At 32.8% G+C, this 24,301-nt stretch overlaps 2 protein-coding genes, 1 long non-coding RNA gene and 1 pseudogene across 4 annotated transcripts; 2 read left to right on the forward strand and 2 right to left on the reverse strand.

The window, feature by feature from the left end:
* Nucleotides 1-849: 849 nt before the first annotated feature.
* Nucleotides 850-2,101, reverse strand: LOC120184881. Of its 2 annotated transcripts, none has more exons than XM_039189245.1 (2): nt 1,797-2,101; nt 850-1,583 (listed from the first exon to the last, which is right to left on the reverse strand). In XM_039189245.1, the coding sequence occupies exons 1-2, from the start codon at nt 1,870-1,872 to the stop codon at nt 1,018-1,020; spliced, it is 642 nt and encodes a 213-aa protein (XP_039045176.1). In that variant the 5' UTR covers nt 1,873-2,101; the 3' UTR covers nt 850-1,017. The 2 variants fall into 2 exon arrangements, 1 of the variants encoding a protein (XP_039045176.1); XR_005522078.1 differs by having other exon boundaries at nt 1,217-1,495.
* A 3,353-nt stretch (nt 2,102-5,454) lies between these two features.
* LOC120184879 lies at nt 5,455-6,195 on the forward strand. The gene has a single exon (XM_039189243.1). It carries the CDS (start codon nt 5,475-5,477, stop codon nt 6,192-6,194), a length of 720 nt encoding a protein of 239 aa, XP_039045174.1. The 5' UTR covers nt 5,455-5,474; the 3' UTR covers nt 6,195.
* A 1,345-nt stretch (nt 6,196-7,540) lies between these two features.
* On the reverse strand, nt 7,541-9,336 carry LOC120184880. Its single transcript, XR_005522077.1, has 3 exons — nt 8,906-9,336; nt 8,700-8,821; nt 7,541-7,715 (listed from the first exon to the last, which is right to left on the reverse strand). It is a non-coding gene; the product is annotated as an uncharacterized LOC120184880 (long non-coding RNA).
* Nucleotides 9,337-14,496: 5,160 nt separating this feature from the next.
* LOC120184884 lies at nt 14,497-24,296 on the forward strand (annotated as a pseudogene).
* The last annotated feature ends 5 nt before the right edge of the window (nt 24,297-24,301 follow it).

Here is a 24,301-nt window from a genome sequence, read left to right on the forward strand (position 1 = left end):
AACAGTTGGGAGGAAGGATCGACTTGTAGCACATTTGACTTCTTGAGAACACATTTAGCAGCGGTTCACTATTAGGAAATGAGATCGGATTGGTTTCTCAGCGAGACACTATCCGATTCGAATTTTTTCAAAGCTTTTAAATAGAGTGACACTAATAACGATTGTCGCGATTAGTCCACATAAAGACTTCTAATCAAAGATTTTTTTGGATTGTCGGTTCAATTGATAGAAAAAAAACAAGTTATAGGGATTGGACCCTATAGACTGTAACCGGCATAAATCCAAAGTGAAAAATCTATTTCAATTATCGATGGAATTTGAGGCAAAACGAAAGGCAGAGGCTGATTTTTACAATTAGAATTTCAATTCAATTTTACTTTCTTTTATTTTTACTTTCTTTATTTGTAATCAAACAAAACTCCCCCTATTTCTATTTTCTTTTGCAATTCACGCCTTGCCTCGGAACAAGACCAATTTATTGGCAAATACGATATTATCTGCGGATCGATCCTTACTCTCTCTATAATATCTATTCTATTTTATTTTTATTGAGATTTGGGTTATTTTATTTGGCAATTAAAACGATGAGTTGCCATTCATAGTAAATAAGGAATAGTCGTATTTACTTTGCTCATATCCAGCACTCAAAAGAGCTTCAATCAGCTTCAAATTACATTGTCCAGAAGATTTTTTCAACTCATATAGGAATTTTTACAACCTACATGGAGACAAATTTTTCATAGCAAAAATCGAAGCAATCCCTAATCGCGTATGTCAAAAATAGTTTTATTAGAATTTGCAACATGAAAGGGCATGTCTAAAGGAAGAACAGACCCAACAGACTGAAGTACTAACTGAATGAAAAACATTGCATTGTTTACCAGAAAGATAATGAGCAACTCCTTTACATGATTCAAAAAAAGTCCCTTAGACTTTCTACCAATCCCCATGATCATGCCATTGGATGATACTTTCTACCAATCCCCATGATCATGCCATTGGATGATCTAATATGTGTTACCAATTCAGATTGACCAGGCATATGCATAAAATGAGGTTTAGGAAATGAAATAGGATATACCAAGCTTTTGAAATCAGATATGATGTGGCCTGTAGCCCTGTATCTAAAATCCAAAGCAGTAAAGATTCAATAGCAAGTAAATCACAGGCAACAGTACCTGTAAGATTCACACTGAAAGCTAAAGTGGGTGCCTTATTCAACAAACTCAAGATTTGATTATGTTGTTCGATTGCAAAAGTAAACACCATTGAGGCAGAAACAACAGGTACAAAACTAGAGTCTGAATTCAAAAAGTCTGTTGACTCACTATTCAATGCCATCGCTGTTGGAGGAGTCTTCTTCTCGGTGAATCTGAAGTCAGAAGGGAACTTTATCGGCCTATAATAATTTTCCTTTCGATGTCCTCTAATTTTGCAATACTCACAGACGCTTGAAAAACGCTTTTGATCCGTCCCTCTTGAAGCATTAGAAAGACTGGAAAACATGACAGAAGAATCAGTTGAACCCTCAGACAGTATGTGTTGTGATTCCTCTTGAGCAATGATAGAATAAGCCTGATTTACTGCGGGCAGAGGTTTCATAGTCAAGGTTTGCCTTCTAATCGCTGAATAGGTTTCATTCAACCCCATCAAGAACTGAAAGGGCCTTTGGTGTGTGACGTGAGAATAATTTTGTTGGGCAATTTCACAATCACACGAGGTAAAAGAAACTAAAGCGGTGTACTCATCCCACTAGAGCTTTAAGCGAGTATAATAGACAAAAACAAAAGATTCACCTTGGAGAAGAGTTGCTATCGACCGATGGAGGAAGAAAACCCTAGAACCATCGATTTTGTCAAAGCGTTCCTTCATATCCTTCCCAACAGTAGTTGAACTTGATGCAAAAACAATCCTAGCTGATAAGTCTTGACTCACTAAGTTAAGAATCCACGAAAGAACAATCACATTGCACCTTTCCCACTGCAAATGGAATGCCAAATCATATTGCTATCTGCGATAATCTCCATCCACAAAACCGAGCTTGTTCTTCATGAGAAGTGCAATTTTCATAGAGCGGTTCCATATATTATAGTTTTTTTTAATGAGCACAAGTTGAATAAAAAATTATCGAACTTAACAAATAGCGAGTCAATTTAAACACTAGCCAAATAATTTTCAAGTCTAGTCGAATATTATTCAACTCGATTCATCCAGAAATATCCACCGAATTTTTTGATGGGATTGTCAACCAGGCTGTGTTGCCTGAGCCGACTGACAAAGCGTATTAAGGAAAGCCTCCATTAATAAGGACAATCAATGATGTTTTGGTGTCAAAGTTAGTTAAGCCAACTGATTGGAGTCAAAGACTCATTGGGGGGGGTCCTATCTGCTTCGGGTACTCGGTAATCGACACACACTGAGTTAAATAATTTAATAGTCGCATTGGCATTGTGCATGAAACAGCTAAGCTTTGTGATGAAGTCTATACTAGTATGGCCCCCCACTCTTTTGCAGGGTTTAGTTATGCACATTGGCTTTCATGCTTTAGGGCTTGGAGTGTGCTCTTGATCAATTGAATTTCCCCACAAACCACCAAATGAGTTGATGGTCCCCATTATCTCCCTCTCTTTCAAAATGGGCATCATTGAAGATGCTACTAAATTCTTGTCCTTTGACCTTTTCCTCTTTGTCCCCAACTCCAATAATTAACCCTCTCATACTTTTAAACACTATTCGATTCGAGTAGGGAGGAATCGAGAAAGTTTTAGGGTAATCTTTCACTCTAAAAAGCTTTAATATACTTCTTAAAAGTTTGCACTTCCTAACACAAAACTCTGCATCCATCCTTGGACTCAAGTATATGTAATCGCATTGAAACTTACATAACACGAATTATCAATTAAACCAACTTCGTGATTTGATTTAACATTATAATTGAAGTGATAAAATTGTTGTCCATTGTAATAATAGTTTAATTAGTCTAAGTGGTATCATACTCACGGGCAGAATTAGGATTAAATTTTGAAGGAAACAAATTATTTATATATGAATTTATTCAGTTTCTAGAAGGTAATTAAGTCTCAAAAATAAAGGGTTGAAGCTTAATTTCACTGGTTGAATTGGGAGGGGTTGAATTATATATTAACCTTAAAGATTAAGGACCAACAAAAGTCACAACAATAATCAAATAATTAACCTTAATTTAGGGGATGTTTGATAAAATAAAATGATTAAGCGCTGAATAATTCAATGGTTTGAATGATTCAAAGGCTCTGTATGAATTGGCTCTGTATGAATTGGCTCTGAATGTGACATGCTGTTTGATAATGGTTCTAAATGTACAATCTGAATTATGAATATTTTCATTTTTACCTTCATAATGATTTATTATATTATAAGATATGATTGTTTAATAAGACAACATGTGAAAAAATTGATATTATGGTAAAATATCAGGTGCTTAATGATTCATAATGTACTTTAATGCTGAATCATTCAGCAGTGTTTTGCTGTTTCATTCAGCATAATCTTCATTCAGAGGTGAGAATCAAAACGCTGAATGCTGAACGGTTCAACATTCAACGCTGAATGATTCCATTCAGAAGTAAACAAACGGCCCCTTCGATTATAAACCACATGTTAAGTATAGGTTGTTTGTTTCAAGGTGTGGGTAAGCTTTAAACATTATTGTCTCCCTCTCTTTTTTATCATAGATTAATCATAATTAAAGCACAATAATGTTAATTATTATATGTCTGGATTTAATTAAGAGATTGCAAATCTTGGAACAAGCTTTTCACTAGCTGGACATGATCATGTTTAACATCTGTCAATTTTTTTTGTTTTGATGATGAAAATGCCCTTGGGTGAAAGGGATTTTAACTAAATATACCAAATGGGTCAAGCTATTTGAAGGGGTACATTGGTCAGTGGGATAATCATCACATGGAATGAAATTTACAGTCATGTGATCACATGCTTAAGATGAGTCAAAGGGAACTAAGCATTTTCTTTATATTTGCTTCACTTATCCAAATAATTAATTGGAATTCTATAATGTCACTACAGCTAAAAAGATAAGCATATTACATATATTTAAAAAATCCTTGTTCCTTACCCTTATTTGGCTTTTTTGGCCCAATAAGGATAACGTGTTTTTTATTTAGTTCATTAGAGCAAGTAAAAATTTATTTTGGGATCTACGATATTTTTTACAGTGTTATTGGAACTCTTATCATAGATCCCAAAATAAATTTTACTTACCCTAATAGGCTAAATAAAAAAACTCATTTACCTTACTGGTCAATTTTCTCTCTTATTTTCCCTCTTAATGTGATACTTAAAAGATATTTTCGAGAAGGAAATATAATTATTAATTAAGTGATGACATTGAGAGTTAAGGCTTTTTCTCCTCATGAATCAAGTGATTTTAGTGGTTAAAGGGATATTTATTGTTTTTAGAGGTTGTAAGTTTGAACATGATATCTGGAGGAGTATTTGAGCGTTCATTGTCAAATAGTTAAGAGCCTTTTTTTGTTACAAAAAAAATTAGGTAAGGGGTAGCCCCCAATCCAAGGTCAGGACATACCTAAGACCCAATTGGGATTTATATAGGAATTTACAGATTATCCACCAAGAGTGACAGTAGTAGGATTTGAACTTGACCTTATAAGCTCAAATTCCTGACAACCACTTATACCAACACTCATTGACAAAAGTCTTTTTAACATATATTACGTTTGTAATCTCCCAAGACTAACAATTTTTTTTCTTACCCCATTCTAATTCTTAATATATTATCTAACAATTTCTTTCAAAATGTTTTATATAATAATTAACAATAAATTAATTTATAAAAATATTAAATTAACAGAACTTTTAATCAAAGAAAGACATCGATTTTTTTATTAAAAATCCAAAAAGAAAAAAGTTCAACTTATTTTAAAAAATGTTGTATTTTTTTGGTATAAAAAGGAAAGGAAAAGTCCTTTTTGTCCTTACTAAATGTAAAGCGTAGTGTCCATGTGATGCTTTCAATATACTAAACAGCAAATTAGCTCACTTGTTACGGCTTCACCAGACCACATTAGCTTTTATAATCTCACCGTCCACTCAACAAATTGAACAATAACAGAACCGAGTATATAATTAATTGAGTTAATTCCATCCTACATCCCCGGATTATGATTCATATTCTAAATTGATCAATAAATATTCCAACTGAACCTTCGACCTAGATAATCTTTCGATTAAGTCCAAAGCTGACGATTAAATCAAAGGAATAAATAATGCTCTAGTTTAAGGATGCTGTTGGAATATTTTTCTATTTAGGGATCAATTTAGAATTTAGCCTATAGTTTGGGGACATAATCATAATTAAACATTGAGTTATTCATAAAGAACATTTTCCTTCCACCTCTATAAATCACAAATCCCATGCATAGCTCATCAGGCACAGCTCCAACCTTCAAAAAATGGCGCTGGAAGCTGTTCAAGCAAGCTCTGGAAATAGCATAGAACCGAATTCGAGTCCGAGGATTTCGTTCTCGGTCGATTTCCTCGACGAAACCAACTTCATATCCATCAATCCACATTCTCAAAATGAGGAGATGGATGCCCAGAAGGAGAAAGATAAAGCAAGAGTTGCAGACTTCGAGTTCCTTTCAAGAAAAGTGAGCAGCCACGCCATGTTGACGGCTGACGAGCTCTTCTTTGAAGGGAAGCTGCTCCCCTTTTGGCAAACGCAGCATTCCGAGAAGCTCAAACAAATCAGCCTTAGAAAGACCAAAGAGGAAGAAGATGATGATGATGAGGTGGTGAGGGCGGAAGAGGTTATAAACAAGGATGAGAGTAATAGTAGTAGTAGCATGAGTTGGTTCGTCGACGACAACCCGTCTCCGAGGCCACCGAAATGCACCGTTTTGTGGAAGGAGTTGCTGAGACTGAAGAAGCAACGGACTGCGTCGTTGTCGTCGTCGTCTTCGAGTTTGTTGGCCAACATAGCTGCATCTGAAGAAGGGAAACAAGGGTCTCGGAATAGATCAGATAACAGGCATGTGAAGAGGATAAAGAAAGGGTTGGAAAGAAAAAGATCATCAAGCATAAGAATCAGGCCTATGATTAATGTTCCCATTTGTACACAAGTCAAAAGCAGTGCACTGCCTCCTGTGTTTCCTCTTAAGAAAGGAAGGTAGCCATAGCTGAGTTGAGTTGAGTTTGATCTGAAAATCTAGGCTTCTTCTCCAATATTTTACATTTGTTTTTAAATTTTTCAAATTTTTTCTGCTCCTTTTCTTCTATGATGGATGGAAGCTCAGATGTATTACAATTTACAATGTAAATGTTGACTGGAATTTACTCTGTTTTTTTCCAACTTGTTTTACACTTTCATCAGGCACCAATGTATTATCAGCTAGCAAAATGAGCAGTCATTTTACAGGACAACCACATGAAAAGATGCAGAGTTCTATGAATTTTCAGGATCCGACCCTGAAAGATCAGCCAAAGAGGGGAAAAGAGAAAAGCCTGATGCATGGGACTAACAGCAATGAATTATTTTTGGGAAGGAAGAAAGGGTCTGAAAAGGCAAAATGGGTTCTGAAAAGGATCTGAATATATTTAAAAAAAATATGGGGTAGTTTAGTGCATCTGATCTAAGGCACATAGCACCCAAGTATGTCACTCACAATTTCAAAAGATTCTCAATTTGTCGTCGTGTTGTTTCCAACCGGTTTCACAAGTAAATGAACCTTGACCGACTGGTAAGGTAAAGGCCATCTAAAATTTTAAAAGAATTAGACAGAGAGGACTCTTTTTTACCAAAACAAATACATAATGAATTGTAATTCTGTTAAATGTGTTAAATCTTATATAACACAAATTATTAAAGTGTCGAGATTCAACCACCGGTGTTAGTTCAAGTGATAAGAAATTTGATATCATTTAAGTAGGTCTCTATGTATGCATAAAATCTCTGTTGGAAGACACACCCACCAAAACTAGATGTGTGATGTGAGTCAGTTTTGATTAGTCATAACGAAACCTTAGAACCAGAATGACAATAAAAAAATTGAAAATTCATAACACCTTGAATATAATTACAACATAAAAGGGTAAAGTACACCAGATATCACTAACCATGATCAAATGATAATTTTGATTATTGAACTTTTAAAAGTTACAAAATGATCAATAAATTTATCGCATTGTTATAAAATAATCATTGCGATTGTTATAATAAGTATAAAAGTTCCATATTATATTACAAATAAGTGCCTAAAGTGTAACCCCTTATACCCAACCTATGTGTTACGATCAGATCTAACGGATTACAATAAAAATTTACAAAATAATTTTCTCACTTTAAAAAAAATCATTACTTCTTAAAAAATGGTTATGTTAGCAAAATTCAAATCAGATAGTATAAAATAAAAAATATCGCAAATTAATTAAAATACTAGTAATATGTAAATAAATAACTTCATTCATTAAAGGTTAAAGTAAATAAGCAATACACCACTATATCAAAATACTAGGCATATGACACCAAAAATAAAGGCAATTCTAAATATTGAAACATTACAATAAAATTTCTGTACGGAATGTGTCGATCCTCCAAGTGTTGGGACTGAGTACCTATCCAAAATATCTTAAAAGAAAAAGATAGGGGAGTGAGCTAGGGAGATCAGTATGTTCCAATAAGTGCAATATAAAACCTACAAAAGAATTTAAAAAACAATTCAATAAAGTATTATGAAAATATCAGTAAATTTATTTAAAACAGATATCTACCCTCCACCCGTACACCATTTGAAATACCCCAGAACAGACATCCATAAGGACTTATCCTAGAACCTTAGGATATATGAGTCCAATGTGGAATATCATAACAGAAAGGAATTACATGTAGTTGAACTTCAGAGTCTCCAAACATCTACCCAGACAATACCCAATAAAACAGTTTCAGCCAATACTAATATTATCAGAAGTCATAAATCAGATATTTTACAATAAGAGTAATCCTGAGAATAAGTACCAAACAATCAGAAATTTCAGATAAGTAAAAATAGAACTCATGAAAATAAGTAAATAGAATCATGCTTTCAAAATCAGTTAAAACATATATATATATATATATATATATATATAATACACAAGGAACACATCGCAAAACGGGCCAGTCTAAAAAATCTACTAAGCACCGGCCTCGCTATGATAAAAAGTAACACACGATTCTAAATCAGATCAGAACAGGATTATTATTAGAATAACGCACTAAACAGAACATTTAACTAAGTTGCAGAAATATGTGAAATCACGACTCATGCGACCGGACGGATCGAGAAGAGCTGGTTTGAACAATCGAACGATCGGGCAAAACACGAGTACCTATCATAACCAAAGTCATAAATCAATCTTTGCCATTTTCCTCATTTTTCCACAACCAACTTAATTAAAATAACTATGCAATTTCAAGTTCAAGGGTCGATTCGAAGGTTTTAAGGTTAGAATTTGACAAAACGAATTTCAGATTCGGACTCATGACGTCGAAAAAATGAAATATGACATTTTCGAAAAAGTTTATTTCTTTTATCAAAATCAACAATCAACGTGGTCAAAGTCAATGATTAAAGTCAACAGGTAAACTCGGTTCGGTCTTTGTTTTCTTGACTGACTCTATCAAAGTTGACTCTCTTAACTCGATCGAGTTGACTTAGATTTCCAGAAGATTCGCAGGGACAAAGGCCACGCATCGCGGAGGCGCATGGCAGCACGTGTGGAGGGTGACAGGGACATGGACAACAGCAGAACGCTCGGAAGACTGTCAAACATGAAAATCAGTTACAACACCACCAAAATCAACCAAGATTTGGCTGAAATTAAATATAAAGCAACCAAAGCTTACCCCCAATGGTGGTCGTTGGAAACAACGGCGGGAAGGGACAAAACTGATTGGGTTTTTGTCGGAACAGGGCAGGGAACCTAACGGCGATGGCGGTGAGGTGAACAGAAATTGAGATCAGCACGAAATCGACAAAACCTTATGGAGAACCTTTGTTTTCCGACGAATATTCAATGCGATCTCCACAGCGAACAACAGGGCCAAACGGAGAGATGGTGGTCAGGTTTTGGTCGCGACTGGATGACGGACACAGTGGTGAGGGCGGTACACGACACGGCAAACAGAGGCAACAGAATCGATAGTGGAAAGGACGACGAGATTTTTATAAAAAAAATTAGGATTTTGGTTCAAGTTTAGCAAAGAGCTATTTGGTTTTAGGATTTAAAATCCCAATCGAACTGTTTTAAAAAATATTTTTACAATAAACTAACACAAACATGACCTTAGCCTAGTGGTTCAAATCCCTTCAACCACACTTATAAAAAAAATCTCACCATTTCCTTTATTTTCCTTTGCTGACGGATGATGGTCAATCCACACTTATGTCCCTGAACTTTTAAGAAAATTCTAAAATTCTCTTAAAACTTCAAAAATTCATAATTTGGTCCCAAAAATTAATTAAATAAAATGATATTCAAATTGAATAAAAATTGAGGTGTGACATAAAATATATCATCTTTTTCATTTAAGTACCTAAAGTTTTTTTGTCAAAGTACTTAAAGTTTCATTTTGGTCAAACTAGGTACCTAAAATATATTTGTATGATAATTTATGTACCTAAAGCATTCAATCTTTTTCATCTAATTTCTAAAAGTTTGACACGTAACATTAATCAACAGTACTTATTTATGATATAAGCCCAAATTTAATGATCATTTTGTGATAGTTCGATAAATTTAATGACTATTTTGTAACTTTTGAAAGTTCAATGACCAAAACAATCATTTAAGAATAGCTCAATGACCTGTGATATACTTCACCAAAAACCCGTAAAAGCACACCACCATACATGATTTTTCGGTCTATTTTTCACTATCTATCTTTGTACCAGTAAATTTTTTTTAATTCCGTTTGTTTAACTTTAATTGAACAAATGAACGAATACTAATAACTAAACGAATGTAATTAAAAAATTTAGTTTATTCGCGTTTGTTCATGTTCGTTTGTTAAAATGATAAACAAACACAAATGAACGAACTAAACGAACACAAACAAACGAATATAAACGAATGTAAACGAACATAAACAAACAAACATAAAATTAATTGAGTTTCTATTTGGGAAGAATTTTTTATTTCCAAATAATATTAGGATCAATATTTTCTTTAATTGATTTGAGTATTTTTATTTGGGTTTAAAATTAATTGGGTTTTAAAATATTAATCAATTTAATGTTAAAATTTATTAGGTCTTGATATTTCAAACGGACTGGAGATTAGTCCGAATATAAACGAACGATCATAAATGAACGAACATAAACATACGGATTATCAAACGTTCATTAACGAAAATGAAAGAACGAACCATTTGTTTGTGTTCGTTCATTTGATTAAACGAACATAAAATTTTGTTCATATTCATTCGTTTAATAAATAAATGAACATAAATGACTTTCCCACCGAACGATTTACAAAACAGATCGCCGAACGTCCTAGTAAATAAGTAAATATCCATAGTGAGACTCGTAAAAAATACATTGGAATGAGTTAGTGAAGTATGGCTAATGATTTGCAGGCTGAATATGGACAAACTATTCTAGTATAAAAATGGGAACTTGGCAATCAAACAGAAAAACATTGGTGAAACTTCCAGCAAATATCAGACCTAGATGATAGCTTTTTATGCAGAATAAATTGACACACAGAACTGGTGAAATCTGGTATTTTGACCATTCCAGCAAATATAAGACCTAGATGTAAAGCTTGAAGTAAATAAGCTAAGAATGAGTGACATGACTAGTTTAAAATTATACTTACCTCAAGATGTTCAGCAAGTGAAGGACCACAAACTATATGAAATAATAGCTGCTCCCTCAAATATATAGCACATATCACATGTCAATCGTACACAAATTTGACCGAAACCGATTACTTGAACCGATTTACCTGAACCGATACCTAAAATAGATCCGAATATTATGACTCAAATTTGACCCGAAATCTGAAAAAATCGAACCGAAACCAATCCGAATTTGAGCCAAACCGAAAGTAACCCGAATCGAAAGCAACTAAACCGAATATAACCTGAACCAAAATTAACCCGAATTCAATTTGCCCAAATCTGATCTTTTTTATAAAAAATATATCAATAATTCTATATATACTTGATTTAACTTATACCCAACTCAACCTGAATTAACTTGAAGATCCAAAGTTGATCCAAACCGAAAATAATTGATCGGATACTGACCTAACCCAAAAACCAACCAGCCCGATTTGATCAGACCCAAAATCTTCCTATCTGATTTGACCAGACATGATACCTAAACAGACCCAATTTAATATAGACCCGAATAAAATCGAAACCCGAAATAACACGATCCGACCCAAACCTAACCCGAATTAAATCTAAACCAAAACGATCCGAATCGAACTCGAACAGAGTGATCCGTTTGCCACCTCTATACAGAAATCAATTTTTAAATCAAATGAGTTTGGATAAACCAAGCAAGGCGAGCTCAGGTTGATTAGAAATTTTACGCTATATTAAACGAAAAAACGAGTTTCTATATGAAACTACAAGGATAGGGCAGTTCTAAATGAAATTAAAGATTTGGTTAATGTATAACCTTCAGAAATTCAACTGACACATTTAGTTTTACCCAAATCTCAGAAATTCCCTCCAGGGTTTCACTCCCCTTGAACTTAAAAAGCTCAAGATAATATACATAGATTTTTTTACCTCACAAAGGTTTATTTTGGCAAAGAACCGGCCCCTACGAATAAAGGATCGATCTCTTCGGGTTTGGCAACCAAAGTAACCATTCTGTGAGAAAAATGATTGATCATTTTCGCAGCAGAAATCCTTTCCACAAAAATAAGAATTCTAAACAATTTTATCTTTGAAAATGGTGACTTTTTAACTTAAAAAGCATTTGACAGAAGATTATTTCTTTGAAAAATTTTGACAATTAATTTTTTCAATATGCTCAATCTAGCTATTAAGCTTAATGTTTTGTCATTTCAAAATGAGAATCAATTCAAAGATAACATTATGCAACTTGGCTCTATGAACAAGGATATTTTTCAGGTCATGCCATTCTCCATTAATATAGGAAAGAAACCATGTGCAATAGACCTAGTACATGGGTCCAATAATAATAAGTTCAAGGGTCAGATAACGGGAAATTCATCAAAAAGGTCGATAAGACGCAACCTTTTAAGTCTACCACATTCATCTCCCACCATTTTATGAGGCAATCTAAAAAAAATTGCGTAGCACAAGATAGTATCAATCTGATTACTGCATTTACACATCTAATATACATGTCGGAACAAAATTTCTTTAACCAAATTTCTCCTGCAACCCTTGAACTAGTTTAGTTTTATTAATTAAGCCTCTATACTTTCACGGTACCCAAATAAACCTTATATCTCGATTTGGACTTAATTAACCCTTATTTCAAATGAAATGTTGATTTATATTAAGAATTTTTGTTTAGGCATAAATTAAAAGTTAGTGGCTTATTCAGATGCGAATTAAAGATTAAGTACTTATTTGGAAATAAGTTAAAGGTTGAGTTTATTTAGGTGTAATAAAAATATCAGGGCTCATAAAAATAAAGTGACAAAGTTCAAGGGCATATTTAGCATATTGGCCAAATAAGAATGACTTACAGTTCACGAAATCTTCCTATGTCTCCAAGGGATGATGGGATATCTCCATTTAGTTGATTGTCTTTCAAATGCCTTTAACAAAAAGAAGAGAAAAGAAAGTAGCATATCAAATGTAAGCAAAAAACTGCATCTTAATTCACACGAATTCGTTCGCCCTCTGAACATGTAATTCCAGTCCATTAATAATAAGGGCCAGGCAAGGATCACCGTTCCAATCAAGTGGAGGGTTCCGCAGACTGTTTTTGAAGTTCTCTAGAGCTCACTGCAACAAGAAATTAAGATCCTTTTCTTCTTCTTCTTCTTTTATTAATACGAGAAAAATACAAGATAATACATGTTCAAAGATAACTCTAAACTATTTAATATTGAACGTTCATACCCTTGACATTCCTTATTTTTGAAATCGATACCTCAAAGAATAACAATAATTTCTTTATTACCGAAGTCGCTTAGTTCATGTATTGGAATCCTTTTCAAATAAACAGGGGAAGGAATGAAAAGTTCAGACAAAATAACCGCTTGTTAACCCAATATAAAATTAGAGATAAAAGGTGCCGTGCAATCAGCAACAAACAATAACATATGACCAGTTGAAGCATTTTCCAAGAGAAAAAACATCAGTTTGATTTCGGACAACAGCAGTAGAAATCGTTAGCAACATACCCTCCCTTGTATGAGGCCGTGCAGCACATCAAAAATGTACCCAGCATTGATTAAAGGGCCAATATTTGAATTGGCAGCAGGACTCTAAGTAATCTTAGTTGGACCGTGGCCATATGGTTGTGAAGACCGCAGCTCCAGCCGAAGTCACTCCCAAATTGCTTCAATACTTTACATCATTTATGCGTATGTCAAGCACTCTTGAGCTTGACCGGATTCAATCACTATTATCGGCTAAGTACAAAGCAATGTAATAAGTTTGAGTTTGGAAGTGACACAGTCGGTCATCTCAGCTTCAGGGTTTCTAATCGATCCGTCGAAGGTGCTAGTTCAAATACTTTTGAAGGGGGGCAAATTCCACAACCCAGAAACAGGTGGAGTACTGTTGCTTGCTATAACATATACATTTTCTTCACATGGCTCCTAGTATCGATCAAATTGATCGTCAGGGTATATCATCATAGCACAAAACACTCATATTCAACAATAAAGAAAGTATCTAGAGAAAAAGAAAACTCCCACTTCAGACTTCAGAATTAATTTAGCCAATTTTATTTAATTCTGCCTACCATATGTTTTTGCTTTATGCTGTGCAAAAACTAAGAAAAATCATAACAATAAAAAGAGCCTGCAAAAGGAATTGCTTAGGACTTACATAATAACGGGTCCCTTGTATCCAAAACTGTGTCTAGCAACCAAACGCAAAGCATGAGAATCAAAATTCGTAGTATTGTAAAGCGAATCCCCCAAAATAAGCATCTCCAAGCTCAAAATAAACGGGTCGGGCTCCGTATACATCTTCAGAGCATCTTCAAAAAACCGCTTCGTAGAACGACTGCCACCCCTTCTGATAATCCTCCGTCGTGTTCACCACCCTCCAAAACGTTCCATCCTCTATCTGATCGAAAACCGGAGACAAATGAAAACTCAATCCGTTGACTCTGCCGTAGTAGTTAATCGTCCCGACCATACCTCGCATCTCTGTAAACGCGTGCCACGTAGCAGAACTTACGGCACAGATTGTTTTGAAGAGGGAATGATCGGACGGTGGACAGAGTGAGGAACAGGTCGGGAAACGTTAGGTTCTTCGATGTACCGATGGAGATGAATTCCCCGTCGGGAAGCCATTCTCGGCCGTCGAGTACGGTTCTCGTCGTCAATCCGTAATCAATCAAATATCCTACAAACAGAAATTTTAGAAAATCGTTAGAAAAGGATAAAAATGGAAATATTTGTAAAAAGGGATCGGGAGAAGATATGAATTACCACATGTATGAGTGTGACAAAATCTGGTCTTCATAATCGAATTAATCAATTAAATCAAAATTTAATTCGATTAATCGTTATGATAATTTGATGTTGAGTTGATTAATAGTTAAGAATTTTTTTTAAATTTAATTCAATTTGAAATTAATTAATTAATTAAAAACATTGAATATATTATGTATATTAGATATATATTTGAAGTTTGAAGGTGGATTGTTACTTAAAAATCTTGTTGTTTGGAACAGAGCTTGCAGCTTATGAAGAACATCCTTGTAGGTGATTGCATGGATCAGGAAATACGTTTTGAAAGTTGTGGATTTCTGAGATGTTGAGTGTAAGATTTATTTCAGCTAAATTCTCAGGAAGTTATTGAAGCTGAAAGAGAAGGCTAAAAGATTGTTATGCCCTGGTGTTAATTGGGTGTAGATTACTAGAAGATGGATATGGGAGAATATTAAAGATAAAAAAGAGAAGGTTTCCTAGCATCGCATTGTTTGGTTTCATGACCATGTTCCTAAATTCTCTATTGTTGTTTGGATCGTTATCATCTATAGATTGCCAACCAATAACAAGCTAGTTCGGTTTGGTATTATTACTGATGATGAGTATGGTATGTGTGGTGCTGGTTTGAAATCTCGTGATCATCTTTTTGCGGGGTGTTCCTATTCGATGAGTGTTTGTCTTGTGGATTGAGACATAGTCTTCTTTGTTGGGAGGATGCTCTTTAGTGGCCAGTGTCTAACTTGAAGGGTAAGTCTCTTGTGGTGAACATTCTTGAATTGACCAGGATTGGTTTTTGTATTTTTTCTGGGAAGAGCGCAACCGCAGGCTGTTCAGGAGTTGTACTCAGTCGATCGATGAGATTATTGAGTGTATAAAAGAGGCGGTTAGGATCAAAATGTATAAAAGTTGTATAGACATAGTAGATTGTGTTAATAGACAGTTGTATATTGATTGGTGATTGTAGGTGGTTGTCTGTTTTAACTTGTTGTTTCGTAGCAGTTTGGCTACTCTCTTGGTGTTACTAAACCCGAACATGATATGACCCAAACCGAACTGAATTCAGATCGAAGGTAATTCTAACACGAAATAACCTGATCTAAAATGACCTAACCTGAACCTGATCCAACTGACCCGATTGTCACCTCTACTCTGAAAGTCTTTAGTGGTTTGAACCGTTGCACTAGAATGTATGGTGACAATAACTACCCACTAATTGCCCCTAAGAACCTGCATGGAAACACATTCCAAATGATGAGCTTACGAGCTCAGTGCCTCACTAATAATTATATTATACTACATGCATCCGCTAAATGAGATAGCTAGTGGCACAGGTTTGAACATGCAAAGCTACTGATTTTAACTATTGAGTAGGCATCATGTTGTGACTGAGGGTTCTGTATCTCAAAGCTTACACCCCTCTACCTTTTTTGAGATACCCTTGGGTATCTAGGGTGAGATCCAGAGCTACATCAGAAACGTACACCCGTTAACTTACTCTATTGAGTCTTGGGGCGTTTGCACCCAGTTGGCTCCTGAAGTGCCTTGGCACTGACTTGGATATCCACTGACTGTCGTATTCTTCTAAAGAGGAACTCGGGATCATGATTGTTTCCCAAGTATCAAACAAGGCTAATTTATGTAATCCTAATTGTTATTGTTTTTATTGTTCGGATTTTAATTATTGTTCTTACTTGAAGTCTTATTTGTTGTTATCCTAAGTATATGGGGTACCTCGAATCTGATCCCTTAATCCTTGGGTTATTTATCCAAATATGTTTGTGGGTATCGATACTTGATTAAGGCAGTATCAATACCCTAGGATGAATATCGATACTCTGGTGATGGGGTATCGATACTTGACTAAGTATCGATACCAAATTTCAATTCGATGTTTTGAAAAATACCTAGTATCGATACCCCTATAAGGAGTATCAATGCTCCTGTCCAAGTATCGATACTCTTATGAATGAGTATCAATACTACCCCTTTAAAGTTGTCTAATTTTTTTCCATAAATAGGTCTTAATACATGCTAAAACACCCAAATTATGAATATACCATGAAAATGCTTCAAGCTTATGCAACCTACCAAATCTCATCTAAATGAGCTACACATGGTATAATTGAGTTAGAAATGAGTTACTTGAGTATCTAGGTTGCTGTAAGTGTCAATGGCTCAACCCAAGGTAAGATTTTCCTTCCCCTAGCTTTGGAGCTCTCTCAAACTTCTCTCACTAGACAAGAATCAAAGTAATGGTTACTAACTGAAATTTTGGGGGTTAAGAAAAGTTTAAAAACACTTCTAAAGGTCTAAACTTCCTGAAAATCAGATTAAATCTCAAAGGTTTCTTAAACCCTCACAAACCTAATTTCTAAAACCATGGCCAAACCTTGTGTTTGGGAGCTTGAAATGAAGTGAGAGGTGAGAGGATGTTGATTCTTACCTTAACTTCTCCTTGCAACACTTGGAAATCTATAAAGTTATCTCTCTTAGATTGGCTTGAGGAAGAAGATGAAAAGAAGACAATGAGGCAAGAGTTGGTAAGAAAAAGAGGGAATGGGTTCAAACATGAGATCATCTATTTTTAATGGATATCAACTTTAATTTTTGAACCATGTTCTAAATACACTCTTGGTCCCCCTGGTTTTAGTTGCGAACTAAAAACACCCTTTTTATCCATTATTGGGCTCAATCCAAGCCCAATTCCACTTGTTTTTGGGGCAAGTCTTCCTACAAGCTAAAGAATTAATTCAAGGCCCATCTCGGGTTAGCCCAAAACTCCTAACCCGGGATCCGAGGCATTACAAAAAAGATATATATTTTAAGTTCAAATTCATTAAGAATCAAGACTCAACTATTTTTTAATTAAATTAGACTTATTAAACTTTTAGGATCCAATCAAATTTTAACTCAAATAAAAAAATATATTTCTATTAAACTCAAATAATCTAATAAAAAGAACTTGCAATAAATTTTGATTAATTCAAATATAGATCAGATTAGCTAAATTTTATTTGTTTCAACTAATATTTTAAAAAATAATATTAATTAACAATTAATAAGATTTTGATTAATTCAATTTTGACTAATTTAGTTTGATCAGTGAACGAAATAATCGATTAAACACTATGTATGTATTTATGTATTTATAAAGTTAAAATTAAATTTTATTAAATTAAATTAATAATATGATTTGAAGGTATTTATATATTTTAATTTTATAAAAAAAATAAAATTATTATCCATCTCTTAAAACTTTCATTTGAATCAATAAAACATATTTACTTTATTTTAAAAATAATTTTATTATGAATTTAATGTTTGATTTAGTTTTTTTATTAATCTAATGCAAGAATAAGGTAGTATTTGTTCAAAGATAATTTTTAACATTTTGACATTAAACGTTATGTCCCTAACATACATGGTGCATTTGTGCTCGAACCTAAGACTTTAAGGAATAACAATAATTCATATCATTAAGATTGTTTTATTCGTGCTTAATACTAATCTTATGGTTTGTTTATTTCCATGTAATTGGTTTTTCAAAAAAATATTTTCTCATTTTTCAGTGTTTGGTTGACGAAAAACAGATAGTTAACTTAATTTTTTACTGGTCAACATATTTTCTTTTGTATTTTTGAAAAATGACTTACCATATAATTTTCGTAAGTCATTTTTTGAACTTTTCACTTTAAAGCATAAACGCTCAAAATAATAATTTTTGTATTAAATATATTATTTTAATATCATTTTAATAAAAATATTAATTATTAACATATATTTATTAACAATTTAATAATATATATATATATTTAATATTAATTTAATATAATTTAATTATATTATAATAATATTCTTATTTTAATAATTAATAATTTAATAATCTCATTTTAATAAATAATTAATATAATTTTTAATATTTTTAATTTAATAAAATATGATATTCTTAATTTTTTATTTATGAAATTATAAAAATAACATTTTAATAATAATATAGACATAAATAATATTAAATAAATTATTTTAATATTTTAAAAATAATAATATTAATCTTTCTAATAAATAATATTATTTATTTTATTCAATATTTAAAATAAATAATTTCTTAAAAATTATCACTCAGAGAAAAATAATTTACACAACTTCATCCAAACACCTTAAACGATTTTTAGAAATTATTTTCCAAAAAAATGTTATTCATTTTACAAGAATTATTTTTCGAAATTTGTTTTCTGTGAAACAAACAGACTCTTAATGGTAAAAAGGAAGATTGTCTTTTTTAAAGGATCCAAATTTGAGCATATGCATATAAAATGTATATTTATGTGTTGTCAATAAGTTAATTTTTTTTGAATATATTATTTTATAATCATCTTAGACTAATTCAATATATATATATATATATATATATATATTTAAATATCTAAAAAAAAATATATATATTTATTAAACAATATATTATTAAAAAAAAGATGAAACCACATTTAGTATCTATTTTTTCACAATAAAATCATGGTAAATAGTTAAAATCTAATAATCTTATTAGATTTTCTTTCAGCATGAAAAATTAAATGTTTAATATATTAATTGACCCTTGTATTTTAACAGCCACTTTGGTATTTAAATTTGACAATCGTTCTCAAAGCGGTGTCTATAATTAACGTTGTTTAATATTGTAATTAACAATCATTTTCAAAGTGTTACCTAACCATTTTTTAATTACCATTTAATACTTAAGTTTCGAAATCTTTTTCAATTTGTTAGGTTAAACCTATCATAAATAAACGGTATTAGTCATAAATACCACTTTGAAAACGATTGTATGTATAATTCGGATACTGAAATGGTATAAGAAAAAAATATAAGGACCACTCTGAGAAATTTTATTAAGTCTAGGGGTTAATTAATATATTAAGCCAAAATAAAAATTAGGATTAGAAAATTACGTGGCTGCTGGCTTTAAACCAGACCTCTCCCGTAGATCGGACATGATTCGGTTTGTGCAAATATAAATATTTAATTAAACTGGTCCAGTGTAGTTCAATTTATTATTTTACTAATAAAAAGAGGGTATTAAAATTTAATTGTAAAATATTTTTGTCAATTAATATTTTAATTTAAGAATGATTATTTGTAGGCATGTAAATGAACCGAGCGTTCAGCAAACCGATACTAAAATTACCTCAACCTCTTACCCTAACCCAAGTTGACTAATACTAAAATTAAAACACATATAGGTGAAATTTAAAAATATATGAAGAAGAAATATTATTTTATAATTCCAGGTTTTATATATTTTCGTTTAATTATAAATGTTTTCATTTGTTTTATCATTTGAAAATAGTTTTATTCGGATCAAGAATATTATTTAAGCATATAAACAAAATAAATTAAGATTCATTTATATAGAGTTATATTTTTAAATTTTAAAAATCATTTTAATTATTTTTCTTAATAATGTGGGATGATTAGAAGAGTAATATATGTTTATAATCTTTCTTAAATAATTAATATCACACGCTCTGTAGACACATTTATTTGAATCCAACATTTAAGATCTCAAGAGAAAATAACATTTTTTAATTATTGATGTCCCTTGATAAATTCAAAATTATTTAAATTATTAAATTAGTTTCGTTTTTTTACTAGATAAAGAATACTATATATATATATAGCATTTTATATTATCTTTTTTAATAACATGATATGTTTATAAGATAATCTCTCTCAAAAAAGTAATCTATTAAATATTAATAATACATATTTACACCTATCAAACCCGAAACATTTAAAAAGAATAAAATTCATTTATAATTAATATCAATATATATATATATAACTTATATTTATTGTTATTAAATTTAAATGAATAAATAACTTAAATTTAATTAAATTTATAACTCATATATAAATATTTCTTTAATTCACAATAAACTAATATTTTTCCTTTTAGAGTTAATTTTTAAGATTTAAGGTTTTATGATTTGTGATTGGTAGTTTAAGGTTTATGATTTAAAGTTTTGGAATTAAATTATATGTTTTAGGGTTTGAGATTTAGAGGTTTAAGATTTAAGTTAAAAAGAGAATTATTTACTGTGAGTTAAAGATATTTATTTATGGTTTAAATTCTAATTTAATTTAAGTCATTTTTTAAATCTAATTTTAAAATATATTATTAATTTTATATAGTTATGTGATTATATATATATATACTCAAAGTTAGGGTCAAATTAGTCCTATAAAAGTCAAATCTTTTAAAATCGTCAACTTTAAATATTTCAAAGGCATTCAAATTAGGGTCAAATTTGTATGATGGTTATCTTTTGAAATTGATTAATCAAATAATAATAAAAAAATTAGAACAAGAAACCAGGAAATAATAATATGGCGGGCCGGTTTAATCTTTCATAAAGGGGGAAAATGAAGGAAAAGCTCTGTTTTTGTTAAATGCCCAAAATACCCTTGATCTAGTCTCTAGCTTTCTCTGTCAAATCGTTTCCTATTTCTGATAAAATCTTCTCTCACCGTTTTTAGAGTCTTCATTTCTTTCTTATTCACTATTTCTATATGGAGCTTCAGCGTCCGGAGGAAGAAGGCCTCCAGAACGAAAGGGGCAAAAACGGAAACTAGAGGAAGAGATCCAAGAGGGCCGTGAAACCGTCCCAACGGCGACTCACGCTGTGTGCACTCTTGGCCGAGTAACCGCTCAGGTTAGTACTCGAATCCGCCTTCTCTTGGAGCGAATCAGATCGCACCTCTGCCAAGCGTGCAACTCACGTACTAGCTGAGCTCGCCAAGAACGGTAAAATTTGAAAATCTTCAGTTGCAAATTCCGATCTCATTCTATTTTGAATTTCTCGCCTTTATTTCGTGTTGTTTTTACTGATTTTTTTCCCTTCTAAATTTCATGATTAACGGTAATGATCTATGTTTTTTTATTTATTTTTGGAAGAGGAAGTTGTTAATGTGATCGTTGAAGGTGGTGCGGTTCCGGCTTTAGTGAAGCATCTGCAAGCGCCGCCATGCGACTATGGTGACCTAAGTCCGAAGCCTTTAGAGCACGAAGTTGAAAAAGGAAGTGCTTTTGCACGGGGCTTCTCGCTGTGAAGGTGATTTTAGTGATATTTCTCCTTTTATAACCAAAAAAAAGAGTAAAGATGGTTGTTACTACCATACTTGTATTTTATATAATTTTGCGTAGTATGAGCTGTAGTTTACGTTTTAAATTTGAATTATATTAGAAGTTCACTTGTTTCGTGATATAGATAATTTGAGGAATAATGCTTGATGGCAGCACAAGTTAACATGGAGAAATTCAAGTTATACTAATCTGTTAATATAGGGTAGAGATGATTTATTGCTAAACCACTAAATCTTGGCTATATTTTGAATCTGGTATTTTTCTGGGTTTGCATGATTATGTTCCTGGTATTAATGGAAATAGTTAGTTATTCACTCTTGTTAATCATTGGATCTGGTAATTCTTTATTGCCTTTGCTGATAACAGCCAGAACATCAGCAACTTATAGTTGATTCTGGGGCCTTGTCACATCTCATGAATTTGTTGCGCGGCACAAGGATAGTTCTATTTCTCGTGCTGTGATCAGCGTCATCAAGATGTGCTGCTGCACCCAACCTTGCTCATGAGAATAGCAGCATTAAAACCCGTGTCAGGTTTGCTAAAATTGTGCAGTTTTAACAGAATTTATTTGCAGCTCCTTGTTTATTCTATTAATTATCTTGATTGGTTGATAGAATGGAAGGTGGGATTCCACCTCTTGTGAGTTGCTTGAGTTTACTGATACAAAGGTGCAAAGAGCAGCTGCGGAGCATTACGAACCCTAGCTTTCAAAATGATGAAAACAAGAATCAGGTAACAGATCTGCCTCTGGAAGGTGGTGTGGATAAAACTGCCTTAAGTGCTGGTTAATGGAGTGAATACTATGGCTTTTGCAGATTGTTGAATGCAATGCTCTACCTACTCTCATCTTAATGCTAAGATCAGAGGATGCTGCTATACACTTGAAGCGGTAGGATTCTTGTTGTTTATGTTACTTAGCTTTGGGTGTGTGGTGTTGGACATGGGGATACTCAATGCTAAATCTTTTCAAGATTTCCATGCATTTTGGGAGTCCTTCAAGGCTTATATCCTCATATCCATGTCCGATATGTGTAGGGCACATGTCCGATATGTGTAGGGCACGGGTTGCTTCAAGACAAATAAGGAGTAGGAGTAACATAACTTGGATGCTTTTTAGGCTAATTCCATTGGGTTTTAATTTATTTTTTATCAGTTGTTCCATAAAAAAATTCCAATTGGCTTGTAGGTTGGTGTGATTGGCAATCTGGTGCATTCATCGCCAAAACATAAAAAAAGAAGTTATTGCTGCTGGAGCTCTGCAACCTGTCATTGGCTTGCTTAAGTATGTTTAATTTGGTTTCGTGTTTCTTTAACGTGTTTTACTTCTAACATAGGTTATAATTTTTTTGGGCTGTTCTTTTGATTTGCATTTTATCAAGGTTTTCCCTTTTTATATTAATCGATTGTTTATTGGAAACAGCTCCTGCTGCCCGGAGAGCCAAAGGGAGGCAGCTTTATTGATTGGACAATTTGCCGCAACTGATTCTGATTGCAAGGTGAAGACGTCCATTCTCTTCATACTTAACTAGTCTTAAGATGCTTCTTCTTGGATCTATTTGTCAATTTATGATGAAATACAGTTATTGACTCTGGAATTACTGCCCTAGTATTGTATGAATTAGCTTTTCACGTGCTGCCCTTTTTCCTTGAGCATTGGTCTCTATGCTTATAATTTCATTCCTTCTCCTTAATTTATCCTCGTTTCTCCTTTTTGACACATGCTACTTTGGATTTTGCAGGTTCATATTGTACAAAGGGGTGCTGTTCGACCCTTGATTGAAATGCTTCACTCTCCTGATGTACAGCTGAAAGAGATGTCAGCCTCGCTTTGGGGAGGTGGCACAGGTTATTATGCTATTTCCCTTGAACAATTTCAAGTTGTATTACTGCTGTGAAAGATGCTTATTGGCCTGGCCTTCAATCTAATGCTTATCCTTTTTTCTGTGATAATAATGTGATTATTTTGTCTACTAAAATATTTTCTTTTTAAATAAAATTTGAAGTTAATGTTGTTTATGATTCCTGCTAGTTTCTAAGACTAAATTTCTTCCATTACTGTCAATATACCTGCTTGTTATTTTGGTTTCACAATTGTTGCAAGTCATGTAATTATGATGGTTTTGTCAGATGCATCCCTTCCACTCTTCAAAATATCCTGCCTCTCACAATTTCATCATGGCTCATGCATGTTTGCATATCATTTTTTGGCTTGATATCTTAATAAACTTTGTTCCTCAGCATTGAACAGAAAGGGCTTGTTCTATTCTTTGTTTTTTTTCTTGTTTCCGAGGTTTCTGCTTACTTGAAGAGGTCTTTATAGTTGCATCTGTGAAACTTAATAGTCTGCTAAATTTCCTTTCTCATAAACTGGAATTAGTAGATAACTCTTTGTCATAAATATAATTTGTTTGCAGGACCCACACAATCAAGCTGGTATTGTGCATAGTGGTGGTTGGTTCCTTTGTTGAAGCTTCTAGATTCAAAGAATGGATC

Source organism: Hibiscus syriacus, unplaced genomic scaffold (assembly GCF_006381635.1).
Source record: "Hibiscus syriacus cultivar Baekdansim isolate YM2019G1 unplaced genomic scaffold, ASM638163v2 tig00112960_pilon, whole genome shotgun sequence".
Lineage (NCBI taxonomy): Eukaryota > Viridiplantae > Streptophyta > Magnoliopsida > Malvales > Malvaceae > Hibiscus > Hibiscus syriacus.